At 36.3% G+C, this 16,673-nt stretch overlaps 1 protein-coding gene across 2 annotated transcripts in view; it reads left to right on the top strand.

The window, feature by feature from the left end:
- The window catches only part of LOC150098712 (thiopurine S-methyltransferase-like), a 100,774-nt gene that overhangs the window by 65,858 nt on the left and 18,243 nt on the right, over window positions 1-16,673 (top strand). For both annotated transcript variants that reach the window (XM_090405218.1, XM_090405219.1), the window contains exon 7: window positions 9,455-9,540. In XM_090405218.1, coding sequence (XP_090261344.1) covers window positions 9,455-9,540 — 86 coding nt within the window. The remainder of the gene's footprint in view (window positions 1-9,454; window positions 9,541-16,673) is intronic.

Here is a 16,673-nt window from a genome sequence, read left to right as displayed (position 1 = left end):
ACAGTGGCTGCACTGCATAGTTCAGAAAGCCTGGACAGAGGGACGAATTCCCGATGATTGGAGTAGAGCTCTCATAGTACCCATATATAAAAAGGGAAATAAAACTGAATGTGAGAATTACAGAGGTATTTCCCTACTGAGTGTTCCTGGCAAGATCTATGCAAGTATACTTGAGAAACGGTTGAGAAGAATTGTGGAAGAAAAGCTTGGTGAAGAACAAGCTGGATTCAGGCCAAATAGAGGCTGTCAGGATCAGATCTTCACTTTACGACAAATAGTCGAGAAAGCATGGGAATATAACAAAGATCTGTATTTAAGTTTTGTCGATTTGGAAAAGGCATATGACAAGGTGCCAAGAGAGAAGCTATTCAATACGCTGCAGTTATATGGTGTCAATGGGGCATTATATCAAGCAATACTTAGTCTTTATTTGAGTTGTGAGTCAGCAGTTAGAATTGAAGGAAGTACAGGAAGATGGTTTAATGTTAAATCTGGTGTGAGACAAGGATGTACATTATCCCCTCTGTTATTCATTATCTATATGGATCACATTATGAAGGAATGTGGTATTAAACCTGATATCAAAATTGGAGATGTTAATGTCAGCTCTTTGCTTTAATCGGATGATGTTATACTTCTAAATAAATCCGCTACAAGTCTGCAAGATTCTCTGACTAAATTGAATAGCTGTTGTAATAGATATGGTATGAAGGTCAGCAATAAAAAGACAAAGACAATGAAAATAGGCAGAATCATTGAAAATGTCAACTGTGTTGTGAATGGAGAGCCTGTGGAACAAGTAAAACATTTCAGCTACTTAGGCACAATTTTTACTGAAGATGGTAAACTAAATATAGAAATAGACAACAGAATCAGCAAAGCTGGTATCGTGGGAAGTCAATTGAATAAATTCATATGGAATAAGAAAGAAATTAGTCGGAACACTAAATTAGCTGTATACAAGACTGTGTTCAAACCAATTTTAACTTATGGATCTGAGAGCTGGGTCAGAAGTAAAACACTTGACCAAAGACTAGAGACCGCAGATATGAGAGTCCTGAGAAAGATTAGAGGCGTGAACAGATGGCATCAATGGCAATATCATATTAAAAATGAGGATATTAGGAAAGAACTTGACATTGTCAGCATCCAGGAATGCGTTAGCAGAGCTAATCTCAGATGGTATGGTCACTTAAATAGAATGGGAGAGGAAAGATTAGCAAAACAAGTGTTCTCTGCCAGGTTGGCAGGAAAACGACCCAGAGGAAGACCAAGATATAGGTGGATTGATACGGTACAAAGTGCCTTAGACGATAGAAATATAAGATCTGATAATGTTGGAGTCTTGACAAGTAACAGACTGATTTGGAGGAAAATTGTAGATAGGAAGTTAGTAATGATGTAATTTTTTCATGTAGTACTGTCATATCCTGTACACCCCTTGAGGGTACATGGCAGGAATTTGATGATGATGATGATGATGATGTCTATATTGACCACATTCAAATATAAGATATATCAGGTCATTCCAAAAATAATGTCGTATTTAGCATTAGGTTTTGAAAGGATATAAAACATAAATTACTTGCTAATTTAATGAAGTATACATTCTCCATTTGAATCAATCATGCTCTTCCAACATTGTGAAAGCTTCATAATGCCATTTCTATAGACTTCAGAAGGTTTGGAGTCGCATAGACTCAATTTCAGTGCCTCTAATGTATCATATTGTTTTTCATTAATAAAATGTTGCAAACTTTGAAATAAGTGGTAATCTGAAGATTCAAGATCAGGAGAATATGGAGGATGTGGAAGCTTTTCCCAGTTGAGTTCCTCAGTCTTGGTAGTGACTCTTGCACTATGAGGGCATGCATCATCATGACCAGAGAACACCTATTTTCTTTCAGTTTTTCGTACACTTGATCAAGTTGTTCACAGTACACTTCAGCTGTGACTGTTTGGTTTTTGTGGCAAGAGTTCAAAGTGTATAATACCAGCCATATCCCACTAAACGCTTAACAGAACCTTCTGAGGGTGAAGTCTTGTTTTGGCTGAGGCTTAGCCTGTTCCCCTGAATGAACTCCCTACCTCTGGTGCTTAACATTCTTGTAAAGTATCCACTTTTCATCACCAGTGACTACTCAACTCAGAAACAGCGATTAAACCTCTTGAGAATGAACAGCAGATGTTGACGCACTCTCTTCAATTGTTGTTCGTCAGTTCGTAAGGAACCCACTTGCCAAGCATAGACACTATTCCAAGTTCTTGCAGATGGCAATGGATGGTCTATGACAATGAATTAAGATCTTTTGCTAAATCTTCAACAGTGCATTGCATTGGCATTTCTTGCAATAGCAGCTTTCAGCATATCATTATTAAGAGAGACAAGGTATCGCCAGAGTGAGGGGGAGTCTTTCAAGCTAAAGTCCCCTTGTTGAAATGTTTGGAACCATTGCTGGCACTTTTGTACATTCAAAACATTATTGCCATACACTTCTTGCACATTTTTTAACAGTGTTAGCAGCATTGTTACCTTTTTTGAACTAATGTGCTCTTCATTGACCTCCATAGTAGTAAAGGGTTATTTAAACAATAACTTATGTATGATGTTCTTGCAAGGTGGAATTCCTTAGCCTATTAAATTATTTAAGGAATTTACAACATATACTGGAATATTAATTAATTTAATATTCCAGTTGCCATCTTCATGGGAACTTACAACTATGACACGTGCACGCAGGCACTACAAAAAGCAAATGAAGCAGAAGACAGAAAACTACTGTTGTTCCTAGAGTCCTAAAGATGCTCTCTAGTGAGCTATATTGGGTCTTGGCTGTCGGGCTGAAGTTCTCAAGATACAAGCTTCCCAAATTTGTTGAAGTTTGGAAAGTTTTTTAGAGCTGAGGCTGATTCCATGAACAATCTTTCATATTTAAATTTGCTTCAGTGTATTAACGTGGCTTTCTTCCAACGTATTCTGTGGCAGGTATCCATAGCATGGTCTACAAGCTGAGAGTGGCTGTACTGGGGGAAACCGGATGTAGTCTTTGTATTCCGAAATCCTGACATTTGCTGTCCTGCCTGTTTGGCCGAAGTAGGACAGTTTATAACTGCAAGGGACCTGGTAAACCCCAGGTAGGTCTAGGGGAAGTGGTTGGTCATTGTTGGAGCAGATAAGGGATGCCAAATTTTTATATGGTTTGTAACAAGAAGTCAGGTCATATTTTTTTAAGATTTTGGTTAACTTTGGATATAGGGAATGGTGATGGATTTTAGTGTAATTCAGTGGTTAGGGCATTGCCATCTGAACAGATTAATTTTGCCCTGTTATATAATGTTTTTATAACCCCCATCATGTTGGAGGCTTAATGGATTTTTTACAACACTCAAAAAGAATTAAAATAGACTTTAATACTTCCTATATTTCATCCTAGTCACTAGGACATCTACGGGGATTACAAAAAAATTAATGTAACATATGCACAAATAACAAACAATACTAAGCTCAACCACGTGGGTGACACTAAAGTCCTATCTAGGTAGAGTGCCCTCTAAGGGCAGTAGTAGGTGGCCTGGAATGTAAGGTGGGAACTCTGGTGATGAGTGTTTCCCAAATCTTCGGAAGCTTAATGCACCCATATTTATTGAGATTTGGTTGGTTTTTGAGAGCTGCTGCTGCTTCTAAGAAAAGTCTCTCTCTTTCTTGAATTTGCTGTGGTGGAGCATGGTGGTTTTCTTCCATGATACTCTGTGGGTGGTGTCCAAAACATGGTCATCCAAGCCTGAATGGCCATAGTTGTGTTTGAAGATGTAAGACTTGTGTTCCTCTAGACGGATGGATGCTGATCTGCCTGTCTGTCCGAAGTACGCCAGCTTACAGGAACAGACAGGCAGATCAGCAGCCATCCGTCTAGAGGAACACAAGTCTTACATCTTCAAACACAACTATGGCCATTCAGGCTTGGCTGACCATGTTTTGGACACCACCCACAGAGTATCATGGAAGAAAACCACCATGCTCCACCACAGCAAATTCAAGAAAGAGAGACTTTTCTTAGAAGCAGCAGCAGCAGCTCTCAAAAACCAACCAAATCTCAATAATATGGGTGCATTAAGCTTCCGAAGATTTGGGAAACACTCATCACCAGAGTTCCCACCTTACATTCCAGGCCACCTACTACTGCCCTTAGAGGGTGCTCTACCTAGATAGGACTTTAGTGTCACCCACGTGGTTGGGCTTAGTATTGTTTGTTATTTGTGCATATGTTACATTAATTTTTTTGTAATCCCCGTAGATGTCCTAGTGACTAGGACGAAATATAGGAAGTATTAAATTCTATTTTAATTCTTTTTGAGTGTTGTAAAAAATCCATTAAGCCTCCAACATGATGTCCTCACAGCACTTAAGCCTCTACACACGTGTTTTTTATAACCCCATATTGTTGTTGTGGGGGGATTGCTGGTGAATGTATCTCTTTGTATGGATGGGTTTTTCTGTAAACAGAGAAAACCAAGAATCCATCAGGCTGGCAAGTGATTAGAGTGTCTAGGAAAGGGTGACTGTTGTTTTCCTCTTTTTCCAAGAGGAAAAAGATGAAATAGAAGGAGTGGAGTGTATTTGAGCCATGTGGCCAAATAGCGAACACATCATCAATGTAGCAAAGCCAAATAGTGGGGTTTTTGTGGGGCTGAGTTTAAGGCTTTCTCTTCAAAAAGTCTCCATAAAGAAGTTGGCCAGGGGTGGGGAGAGTGGTGAACCCATGGCTGTCCCCTCTGGGGACAGCCATGGGTTCACCACTCTCCCCACCAAAGGAAAACTCTACAAACAGAGTTTTCCTTTGGCAAGGAAAACTCTGTTTGTAGAGTTTTCCTTGCCAAACAAAATAGCCCAAGTTCACAACCAAACCAACTACACAGGTAAGCTTAATGCTTTATTGTAAACTGAAATAGGGCTGAGATATCGGGAGGAAATTTGGCTTGGATGAGCTCTATTTTCCTTGAGTGGGACATTTGTGAATAGGGAGGAGATGTCGAGACTGACCATTATGTCAGTATGCTGGAGTGAGAGGTTTTCTATACTGGCTTTGAAGTGGGCTGAGTTTTTTATGTGTGATGCCAGTATAGTGTCAAGTGCTTTGGCTAAATGTTTGGCTAATTTGTATATGGGGGAATCAATGTCATCCACTATGGAGCATAATGGCACATTTTGTTTATGTGTTTTTGGAAGTCTATATATTCGGAGGGGTCTAGAGTTAAAAGGTTTTAGTTTGTTGGTAATTTCCACAGGCCAAGAAGTGACCTTCTTAAGTAGCCTTTGGAGTGCTCTAATTTGGGAGCTGGTGGGATTATACTCAATAGGGAGGTAGGTAGCCTGATCTAACAATAACACCAAACTGACTACACAGGTAAGCTTAATGCTTTATTGTTAAAGCTTTAAAAATTCATGTTTAGACAAGCTGAGACGTTTGAACAAGTACAGTTTAAAAATGATATTACTTTTGGGATGACCTGATATTATTTGATGTCATGATCTAGTGAGCTACTGTAAATTCTCCCCAGTCTTTCCTATTTTACTTTTCTTCATCTCTTGCTGTTTTTTGTTTACTTATACTAAGTAGGCTAAACAAACATTGTTGAAAGCAATGGCAAACCACTTCTGTATATATTTTGCCAAGAATATCTTATGAACAGAGGTTTAAGTTATTAAAGTTATTATGATACAGTGTGGAAGATGAGATGCTCAGTCGGAAGGCACTGAAATGGCTACTGGGGAAGAGCAGAGAGGAACTTCCGGTTAACAAGAATGATGAAGCCTTGTTGAATAAAGTGCAACTTCTGACAGAGTTAATTTCAGGAGAAGACGCCTCCTGTTTACTGATTTACATAAAATAGGAACATGGAATGTAAGAAGTATGTATCAATGAAAACTGGAACTAGTGAAGAAAGAAATGAGAACTTGAATTAAGATGTTAGGAATCAGTAAACTGAGATGGACAGGAATGGGTCACTTTGATACTGATGATTTCATTATGTATTACTCTGGACATGAAAATCTTTGAAAAAATGGAATAGCATTCATAGTAAGAAGAGAATACAGAAAATACATTTTGGGTTGTAACCCAGTGTCTGATAGAATAATTCTAATCAGAATAAAGCATACCCAGTGAATGTTACACTCATATAGTACTGATAAAACAGACTCTCTTTTGATATTAGGTGATTGGAATGCAGAAGTGGGTGAAAAAGAAGATCGAGGCATCACTGAAAAATAAAATTTGTTTTAGGACTGAGGAATGAAGCAGAAGAAAGGGATGTTGGAGTTTTGTGTTGAGAACAGTTGCTTTATTGCAAACACTTGCTTCCAACAACATAAGAGAAGATTGTACTCATACACTTCACCTAATGGATAATACAGAAATCAGATAGATTATATTGTTGTCAGCAGTAGGTGGAGAAGTGTTAACCAAGCAGCTAAAACTACTTGGTGCAGACTGTGGGACAGATCATGATTATTAATAGCTGAAGTTAAATTGAAATTATGGGCTAAGAAGAAACAAAAGGACAGTATCAGATTTGATTTAGATCCTATAAATGAAGCATTTAAAGTGGAAGTTGGTAAGAAATTAAAAAGTTTGGAGAATACAGGAAGAGAATTAGAAGAACTGTAGGAAGAAACAAAACTTAGTCGAAAGGTTTTCCCCCTTGGTTATACTATAAATTGAAGATGCCAAGAAATTATATTCTTGGTTTAATCCTTTATCCAAGTGCAAGCAAACAAAGTTGGTGTCTGAAGTAATTTCAGGACTGAGCAACTCGTATATAGAGGCTAATGACTGAAATTACTTCAGGCACCAACTTTGTTTGTTTACACTTGGATAAAGGATTAAACCAAGAATAATTTCTTGTCATCTTTAATTTATAAAACGTAGTCATAGAAGCAACAAAGAATACTCTTAATAAACAACAAGAAAGAAAGATTATAAATGGTTGTCAGAAGAAGCTATTCAGATAGCAGAGGAAAGAAGAAAAATTAAATTTCAGAAAAACAAAGAAAGGATTAGACAACTGAGTACAGATTACCAAAGATAAGCTAGGAGGGATAAGGAAAAACATCTAAACAAAAAGATGCAAGTAATTTGAAGAAAGCAATATTATGGACAGAACAAGAGATCTGTTTAGAAAAATAAATGATGTTACAGAGAAGTTTATCCCTAGATTTGGAGTTGTAAAAAGTAGAAAGTAGTCTGATGGAAGAAGAAGCTGTGAAAAAAGATGGAAAGAGTATGCAGAGGATTTGTTCAAGAAAGATAATACTATTGAAGGAAAATTTAAAAGGAGAGCATTTGTTCAGGAATCCATGATAATGAAAAGTGAAATGATATCAGCAATGGAACAACTACCAAAAGGAAAAGCTCCAGGAGCTGATAGTGTATCAGTGGAGTTATTAAGAGCAGCTGGGGATGAAGTAGTGAATATATTGACTGCAATTTGTCAACAGGTTTGGAAGAAAATATACTGGCCTAGTGATTGGAAAACATCTGTATTCATCCCAATCCAAAAAAAATCAAATTCCAGAGATTGTAATAATTATAGAACCATCACTTTAATTTCACATGTAAGTAAAGTTATGCTGAAAGTGATCCAACAAAGGTTGGAGCCATATGTAGAGAAATGCCACAAGAACAGGCAGGCTTTAGGAGAGGTAGAGGAACTAGAGACCAAAGTGTAAACTTGAGATGGATTATGAAAAGAACAAGAGACTTTCAGAAGGAAGTATTCATTTGTTTTATTGGTTATAAGAAAGCTTTTGATTGTTTGGATCACAACAGACTGTATTGAGATCAATGGGAATACCTGAACATCTAATTCTCTTGATAAGAGAGCTGTATGACAACCAAGAAGCTTCAGTAAAAATGGTCTTTGGAGAAATGGACAGTGTTCAAGTGGAAAAAGGGGTGTGGTATGGTTGTATACTGTCACCCTACCTTTTTAATATTTATAGTGAATATGTTATGAGAATGGTTGATTTAGACAAAGATCCTGCTGGAATTAAGGTTGGTGGCAGGAAATTAAATAATTTAAGATATGTAGATGATACAACCCTAGCAGAAACTAAGGAAGATCTGGAGCAGTTGATTGTATTTCTTAAGACGGAAAGTAACAAAACTGGGCTTAATTTAAACATCAGTAAAACAAAAGTGATGGCTTCTGGCAATTTAAATGAATTTATAATAGAGAGAGATAAAATAGAAATCATTGAAAGTCATGATTTACTGGTTTCATGAATCAGAAATGATGGTAAATGTGAGGATGAAATTAAAAGAAAGATAGTCATGGGAAAACATGCAATGTTAAATGTGGCAAAAATTATGAAAGATAGGTGTCAGTAGGGCCACGAAAGTTAGAATTGTCAAAGCAATGGTATTTTCAGTAGTGATGTATGGATGTGAGAGCTGGATTATTAAGAAGAAAGATAGAAAGCAAACTGATTCGTTTGAATTTAGGGTGTGGAGGAGACTATTAAGAATATCATGAACTGCAAGAATGACCAATAAGAAGGTTTTAGAGAATATGAAGACAGAATGCTTCTTGGAAGCAATGATTGCTAAACAGAAGTTGATTTACTTTGGACATATTATGCGAGCTGATGAATCATTGGAAAAGGCAGTTATGTTGGGGAAAATTGAAGGAATGAGAAGAAGAGGAGGAAGATCACAAATGAGTTGGATGGACAACATGAAAGAACTTACCAACTTGAACTTACAATTGTTGAAAGAAAGGATAAGAGGCCGAGTAGGATGGAGAGCCTTTGTTCACAAGATCACCAAGAGTCGAAAACAACTGGATGGCACATAATAACAATATCATCACTATATATTTTATAGTAATAGTGATTATTATATTATATAATGATAGTGATTTTTTACAAACAACACTGTTTGTAAAAACTACTCTCTGGGAAACACTTCACTACCATTTATAAGGTTTCTGCTGATGTGACTAAGTTTATCAAACACATCAACAAAAGCAGTTGCTGACAGGAATATATATGACTTACTAAATGTTGGGTAGCAGTCATAAATCAGAGTGGAAACTATGTTGAAGACCTGGAAATGTACAGTCAATTCTCACTGTAGCAAACTCATAGGAACTACAGGAATAGTTGGTAATAGTGGATAATTGGTTATAATGAATTTTTTTTTTTTTAGTATGGCACGTTCCTTTGGGATTTTGGTTGGGACTTTTTAGTAGTTTGCTGTAGTGAGTGAATTTGATACAGTGGATTTTGCCATATTAAGTGATTGTATTTGTTGCTTATTGGTTTTTCAATGTATGGGAATTTTTGTTTATATATATCTGAACTAATAAACTAATTCTGGAAAATAAATTTATTAATATTCCATTATCTAAAAAACAATTGTATTTGCTAATATAATAACTCATTATTTTGCAGGTATGTGGAGAGAATATTATCGCTTCTTGCTCCTAAATTTCGTATTCTTCTCGTTTGCTTGGTCTTCAAAGATTGGTTTTTCTCAGGTTTGTTTTTATAGTCTAATATAACTTTTTATTTCAATGCAACTGAATGATGTGAAGTATTCATTTTAACTGATATGTGGAAGCAACATCCACCATTACTCTTATTGGTGGTGTTATGTACCACTCTTATGTATGATTTGCATATTCTTTAACTATATTACCTTTATATCTTTATCTAATCTTGTTAGTTATATATATCCTACTCACTCACACAAGTTTCCCTCTTTTAAACAAGCTAATTTTTTGGCCATTCCTAAGTTTAGTCACGTGTAATTTGATTTATGATTAGGGCTTTATCCAAGTATGGGACGCTGCTCTTAAACATATTCTCTGAGACAGTTCACCTGATAAATTTTGACAAATTTATATTTTAACTGTGCCAGCCAATACCAAGGATAGACAAGGCTCTTATCCAAGGTGGCTCTCTCAGAGTGATACACAGAAATAAACTTCCAACAATAAATAAACTAATTCCTGTTCTCTTTATCTTAGCATGCAGTCATGGCTCTAAATATAAAATTATGCTCGTGGGTCCCTCCCACTAGGTTCGATTGTAATTTTATAAGTGGCTGTTTGAATTCATATAACAAGCCGGACACAGGCAAATGCTATGAAACGTATTTATTAAATCAAGAAATTATACATGAGAAAACATAAATGCATGGTTAGCTATATTGTGTTGCTAGCAAGACCTCAATTTCAATATTAACATTACAATACATGAACAAATTACTTGGACCACTTCTATGTATAAATTAACAGCTAAAAAATATACAGCCTATTCTTTATCACTCACGTGGTCACTTGTTATAATTCTCAACATGTCACAATTATCTCTTATACAAATCCCTTCTAGGGAAACATTTCTCTAACTGGGACTGGAAAACAGAATATGACAATCTACATTACTGTTCTTAGAATGACTTTCAGTTCTTTCTTCAGCCTTGTCTGGACATCAAAGCTCCTTAAAGTCTACAATTCTCTGGGTCACACACGATAGCTGCATGCCGAAATTCTCTGAATTGTAAAGGCTATGTGCCGCTCAGGACTTTCACTAGTATCACAGGCACACATCTGAATTACAGTTGCACGATATAGCATAGCTATCCTCGTCTGAGGAAATTGCTAGCCCTGACTCGCATTCTACGGCAGACAACTCATAACTCCCATGGCCAGCCTAGAATCTTCTCCACTGGCAGAGACCGAGAGCCAATGTCCACGAGGTCAGGAAACAGGAACCAAAAAGCCTCGTGTGTGTGTGGGGGGGGGGGATTGGCGTTTATATTGCCCACTTCAATCTCAGAGATTCGCACACTTCGCCACGTTGTTTATCGCGCTCTGCACACCTCCATGTGCGCGTGGCATGTTTTCTTAGAAAGCGTTCCAGCTTCCTTTTCGTATAACTTTGCTTTCCCTCCGGCCATACGTTATTCTGGACGGCTAAAATGTGACCTTGGACCCTAGCTTATACACTTTGCTTTCTTATAATACATGAACAAATTGCATTAAATAAATTAATACCCTAAAATAGATTTCTCTATTAGACTTCCTGCAAAACAGGTTAAGTCTCACATATTTTTCATATTAAATATTTCTTCACTTCTATCTTAGTGTTATTTATACATATATACATGGCATTCATATATTACCCAGAGGCAAACATATGTGCTTATTTTTCTGTTTGTCGGGAAAGTCATGTTGTACTGTGAAAGAATTGGAATTTCTAAGATGCATAATCTATCACAATTCAACAGTGGTTGTAGCTGTATTACTTGATAAATTTAAAATTAGTAATTTTTGATATAACCTTTATATCAAGTCATCCTAGAGAGAGAGAGAGAGTGTACAGAAAACATAAAGTAATCCAATATTGTACTATAGTAAGCTACAGTAAAACTATTAACTACAGTAACTAACCTTTACTATCCTGGCTTGTCATGTGAAAAAAAAAATATTTAAATTACAAAACTAATAATTGGAGATAGCAATGATTAGAGAAGACCTAGAACCTTTGTATAGCATTACTGCCATTGTCAATTCTCTGTTGTTAGCCTTGTTATCTATTAGAAATTGCTATTCTCTATAAACTGAGGTAACAGAGTTTGATAATGATTCATCATAAGAAGTTGTAGTCTAAATAATTACATCATCAATTACATTAAATTACATGTAATTTAAATGATTACATCAAAATGCACATAAACTTACAAACTTCTTTTATTAGGCCTAGATTCTTCCAATAAAAATCAAGTAGAGAACTACATTAACAATCAATTCTGTTTCTTATTTAGCTAGAAAGACATCAGTCTTTACAGATTTTAAATTTCATTAAAGTTGCTAGCAGAGAACACAGAAGAAATAATAAGTCTTTGAGTAAGTCCAAAATCAAAAATGTTGGCACAATGTGACAGTCATGCCAGCTGGGGAGTTATCTGGTTAACCAAAGTCCCGTTGTTTTCTTTTGGAAAGTAGGACAAGCAGCAAAAAGTCAGCTACCAAAACAAATTCCAACTCATCATCAGCAGAAATCAAGATTGGCACCATCAACATAAGCAACATTATTAGAAAAGAAATGGAACTAGCAGAAGAATTGGACAAGTACCAGATTGACATAATAAGCATTATGGAACAAAGAAGAGCAACAAATACAAGATAAAGAGTTGATGCAAGAAATAAGAAAAGTCTCATTGATACAAGATTCAGGATACAAGAGTACACAGAGTATTTGAAATTGGAAGTAATCACCATTGTTTTGAGCAAGATAAAATTGAATGTCATACTGAAAAGTAGGGTCTGTAAGAAAGTTTTAAAACAAATCAAAATTGATCAGCTTTCAGAGATGAAATCATCATCATCAAATTCCTGATATGTATCCTCAAGGGATGTACAGGATAATTATGATAGTACAACATGAAAAAGCTACACCATTCCTAACTTCCAATCAATAATTTTCCTTCAAATTAATATGTTATCCATCAAGATGAGATCTTATATTTCTGTCTTTTAAGGTGATTATTTTTCTGTATCAATCCATCTATATCTTGGTCTTCCTCTGAGTCTTTTTCCTGCCAACCTGGCAAAGAACACTTGTTTTGTAATCTTTCCTCTCCCGTTCTGTTTAAGTGAAAATACCACCCGAGACTAATACATTCCTGAATACAAACAATGGTGAGTTCTTATCTAGTATCCTCATTTTTAATGTGATACTGTCATTGATGACATCTGTTCGCTCCACTGATCTTTTTCAGAGCTCTCATATCAGAGGTCTCAAGGCTTTAATCAAGTGTTTTATTTCTAACTCAGCTCTCAGATCCATAAGTTAAAATAGGTATGAACACTGTCTTGTATATATAGCTAATTTAGTATTTTGAGTAATTTCTTTCTTTCTTATTCCATATAAATTTATTCAGCTGACTTCCTACCATACCAGGTTTACTAATTCTGTTGTCTGTTTCCATATTTAATTAACTATCTTCACTAAATATTATGCCTAAATAGCTGAAATGTTTTACTTATTCTGTAGGTTCACCATTCAAGATACAGTTGATGTTTTTAATGTTTCTGCCTATTTTCATCGATATTGTCATTTTATTGCTGATTTTCATACCAAATTTATAACAAGCTATTCAATTTAGTCAGGGAATCTTGCAGACTTGTACTGGATTTATTCAGAAGTATTACATGATCTGCATAAAGTGAAGAGCTAAGATTAACATCAACAATTTTGATATCATATTTAATACCTTCTTTCCTTCTTAATATAATCCATATAGATATTGAATAACAGTGGAGATAATCTGCTATAGAATTTTGAAAAGCTTTCGTGTTGACACCTTGTCATATGCCTCTTCCATATCAACAAAACTTAAATACAAATCCTTTATATATTTCCAAGATTTCTCAGCTATTTGTCTTAAAGTGAAAATCTAATCCTGACAACCTCTATTTGGATTGAATCAAGCTTGTTATTCACCAAGCTTCCCTTTCACAATCTTTCTTAGCTAGTTCTCAAGCATACTTGCATAAATCTTACCAGGAACACTCAGTAGGGAAATACCTCTGTAATTCTCGCATTCAGTTTTATTTCCCTTTTAATAGATGAGTACTATGAGTGCTCTGCTCCAATCAAAAAAAAAAAATCAGCTAACGCCTTTTATTCCCTTATAAGGAGTAGGCGAGACCTTTATACCCTATCTAACTTATGGAGACTGAGTGGGTAGTTCAATCTCCACCAGTAGCCAATCAGAGATAGCTGGTTGTTGTCTAGTACTAATTATAGCAGCCACCGATGAAGAGGCTGGCAAACAAGTGCTGTCATCTCTTGGTACCTAACCCTGACAAGATATAGATATGTCACTGTCTGAAATAATGTGGGTGCTACGGCCGATTTTCTTGAGTTTACGGGATAAAAAACCCGAGTTTCCGGGAGGAAAAACCCACTTGCCCATGCCAGAGATCGACTAACTCGGGAACCAGTCGAAGAAAGGCATAGAAAAAGTTCCTCCAGTTGGCAACTAGACTTGACTTTAAGTCTGACTTCGAGCGACCAAGCGCAGAGGACACAAGCACCACTTCCACTGAGCTATGCGCTCTGCTCAATTGATCTGGAATTTGACCTTCTGACCAGACCTTCTGAATTATACAATGCAGCCACTGTAAAGCTTTTATACCAGCATATTTGAGCTTTTCTGGCCATATTTCATCTACTCCAGCTGGCTTTTCACATTTCAGGTTTTTGATTACATTTTCTATTTCAAGTATGGATATGTATTCCTGACTGCATTCCTGTTGGAAGTTTTCTACCATCATTCTGAAACTGCTTGTTTCATTTAGCAATCTTTCAAAGTAATTACTACAGACATCTAGATATCATTATCTTAAGTTTTCATGCCACCTTTATCATCTCTAATTCTGATCCTTTTACAATACTTTTTCTTCCATTTCTGAGATTTTTCAATAGCCTCCAGAATATTTTGCCACCTTTCTGATATTTTTTCCCTATATTCTTACCATAGTTTTCCCATGACTTTTGTTTATCTAGTTTTATGCAGTGCTTTATTTCTTTCATTTTTTTCTGTATTCTGTAAGAGCACAAGATGACTTACTTACCAGGAACTTACGATATGCTTTCTTTATTTTTTTCCCTTGACTGCCTCTTTAACTTCCTTAGTCCACCATGGAGTTCTGATTTTTCTATAATTACAGACTACCTCACTACATGCCTCTCTGGCTGAATCAATTAATGTTTTCTTCAGGATTTGCCACTGAATCTAATGTTTGGTTCTTGTTTTCAACCTTTTTTATTTTTTTCTTCAGTTATGATGTTTGTGTATGTCAGTCTATGGGTTCACCTCTTAAAGCTGCTCAACTTTGATTCATTTTAAAACTTTCTTACACGCTCTTCTTTTCAATATGAAATCCAGTTTTATCCTGCTCAAAACTAAATAGTGATCACTTCCTATTTCAAATCCTCTGTATATCCTGAACCAGTGGGAAAACATTGCTATCAACTATAACATAGTTATTTAGACTGCTTATTTCTTGCTTTTGCTTCATGGGATTTTGTGCACATTTTTATGTTTGAACATGGTGTTAGTGATAATTAGTCCATGTCCTGAACAGAAATCCACTAGGCATTATTATTATTAGCTTTGTGCCTTTCTCCAAATTTTTCCAAATATTTCTATATGTCTAGTAATCATTTCCTAATGTTTTGTTTAGATCTCCAACAAGGACCAACTTTTCCTTTTTCGTTGAGCCAGCTGCTTTCTCTAATGCCTCACAAAATTTCCTACATTTCTTCCTTGGCAGAATCTGCTGTGGGACCATAAGCAAAAATTACGTCTCATTGTCCAGTTCTCCAGTTCTGATATTTGCCCACATCAATCTACTTGATATTGCCTACCATTCAAGAAGATTATCCTCATATTTAGTGTTGAATACTATAGCTACTCCCTCTTTTCCCTGGTTGTTATTGCTGCCTGAATATAACATTTTGTATTTGTTGGTAAGAAAGTTCTAACCTGTTTTTGTCTTCTTTGTTTCAGTCACACTTATTATGTTGATCTGATACTTATCCAGTTATTCTACTGGTTGCATTTCTTTTCCATTGATGCTTTTTACATTGATAGTACCAATCTTGTACTGTGTTGATGTTGACTTGGGACGTGTTCTGGGATTTGTGCTAGTATCTGACTTTTCACTGTTTGCTCTTGTGTCTTGATGAAAACAACAGGAGCATTGTTTAATGGGACAACTTCCCAGCTGTCAAGAAATTCTGTAGTTACGGGATAAAACCCGAGTTTTCAGGAGCAAAAACCCGCTTACCCGTGCCAGAGATCGATTAACTAGGGAATCGGTCGAAGAAAGGCTTAGAAAAAGTTCCTCCAGTCGGCGACTAGACTTGAACTTAAGTCTGACTTCGAGCGACTAAGTGCAGAGGACGAATGGGATTACCAAGACTTGGTTGACAGAAGAGGATATAATAACAGAATAGAAGTTGCCGGGTACAGCATTTTTCGGCAGGATAGGAAGGGAAAGTGTGGTGGTGGAGTACTGCTTATGATAAGTGACGACCTATGTCCTCTAAGAGTGGAGGCTTTGGAAGGCTGTGACACTAATGATTTTGAAAGCATATGGTGTGAGGTAGAGATGGGCAAGACAGGATATTTAGTGAGGGTTTTGCTACAGACCAAGGAGCACAGAGGGTGGGGACCAGGAGATAAGAGTGTGGCAAGTGCAAGAAGAATGATTGTTATAAGAGATTTTAACTACAGCAGTATAAATTGGGGAGAAGAAAATGCATGTAGCAATAAGGGAATGAAATTTCTAGAATTCTTGAGGGACAAATGTCTTACGCAATATGTAACAGAGGGAACAAGAGATTCAAGAGTTTTGGATTTGGTTATAGCATCAGAAGAGTTGATAATAACTGAGATGACATCTCTCCCACCAGTTGGAGAGCGTGACCATACGGTTTTGACTTGGAAAATGAATAGACATGCAGGAATATCAAAGAGAAGGGAACATATGTGGAATTATAAAGCAGGTGATTATAATAGTCTTAGACGTCAACTTGGGGAAGTTTTGTGGAGGGAGGAATTGAAAGGCCAGGTTATCACTAGTGCTTGGGA

The sequence above is a fragment of the Typopeltis vanoorti genome, chromosome 15, assembly GCF_054136105.1.
Source record: "Typopeltis vanoorti isolate ZY-2024b chromosome 15, IOZ_Tvanoo_1.0, whole genome shotgun sequence".
In the NCBI taxonomy this organism is placed as follows: Eukaryota; Metazoa; Arthropoda; class Arachnida; order Uropygi; family Thelyphonidae; genus Typopeltis; species Typopeltis vanoorti.
Note: the sequence above shows the minus strand (reverse complement) of the source record. Positions and strands in the feature narration are given on the sequence as shown.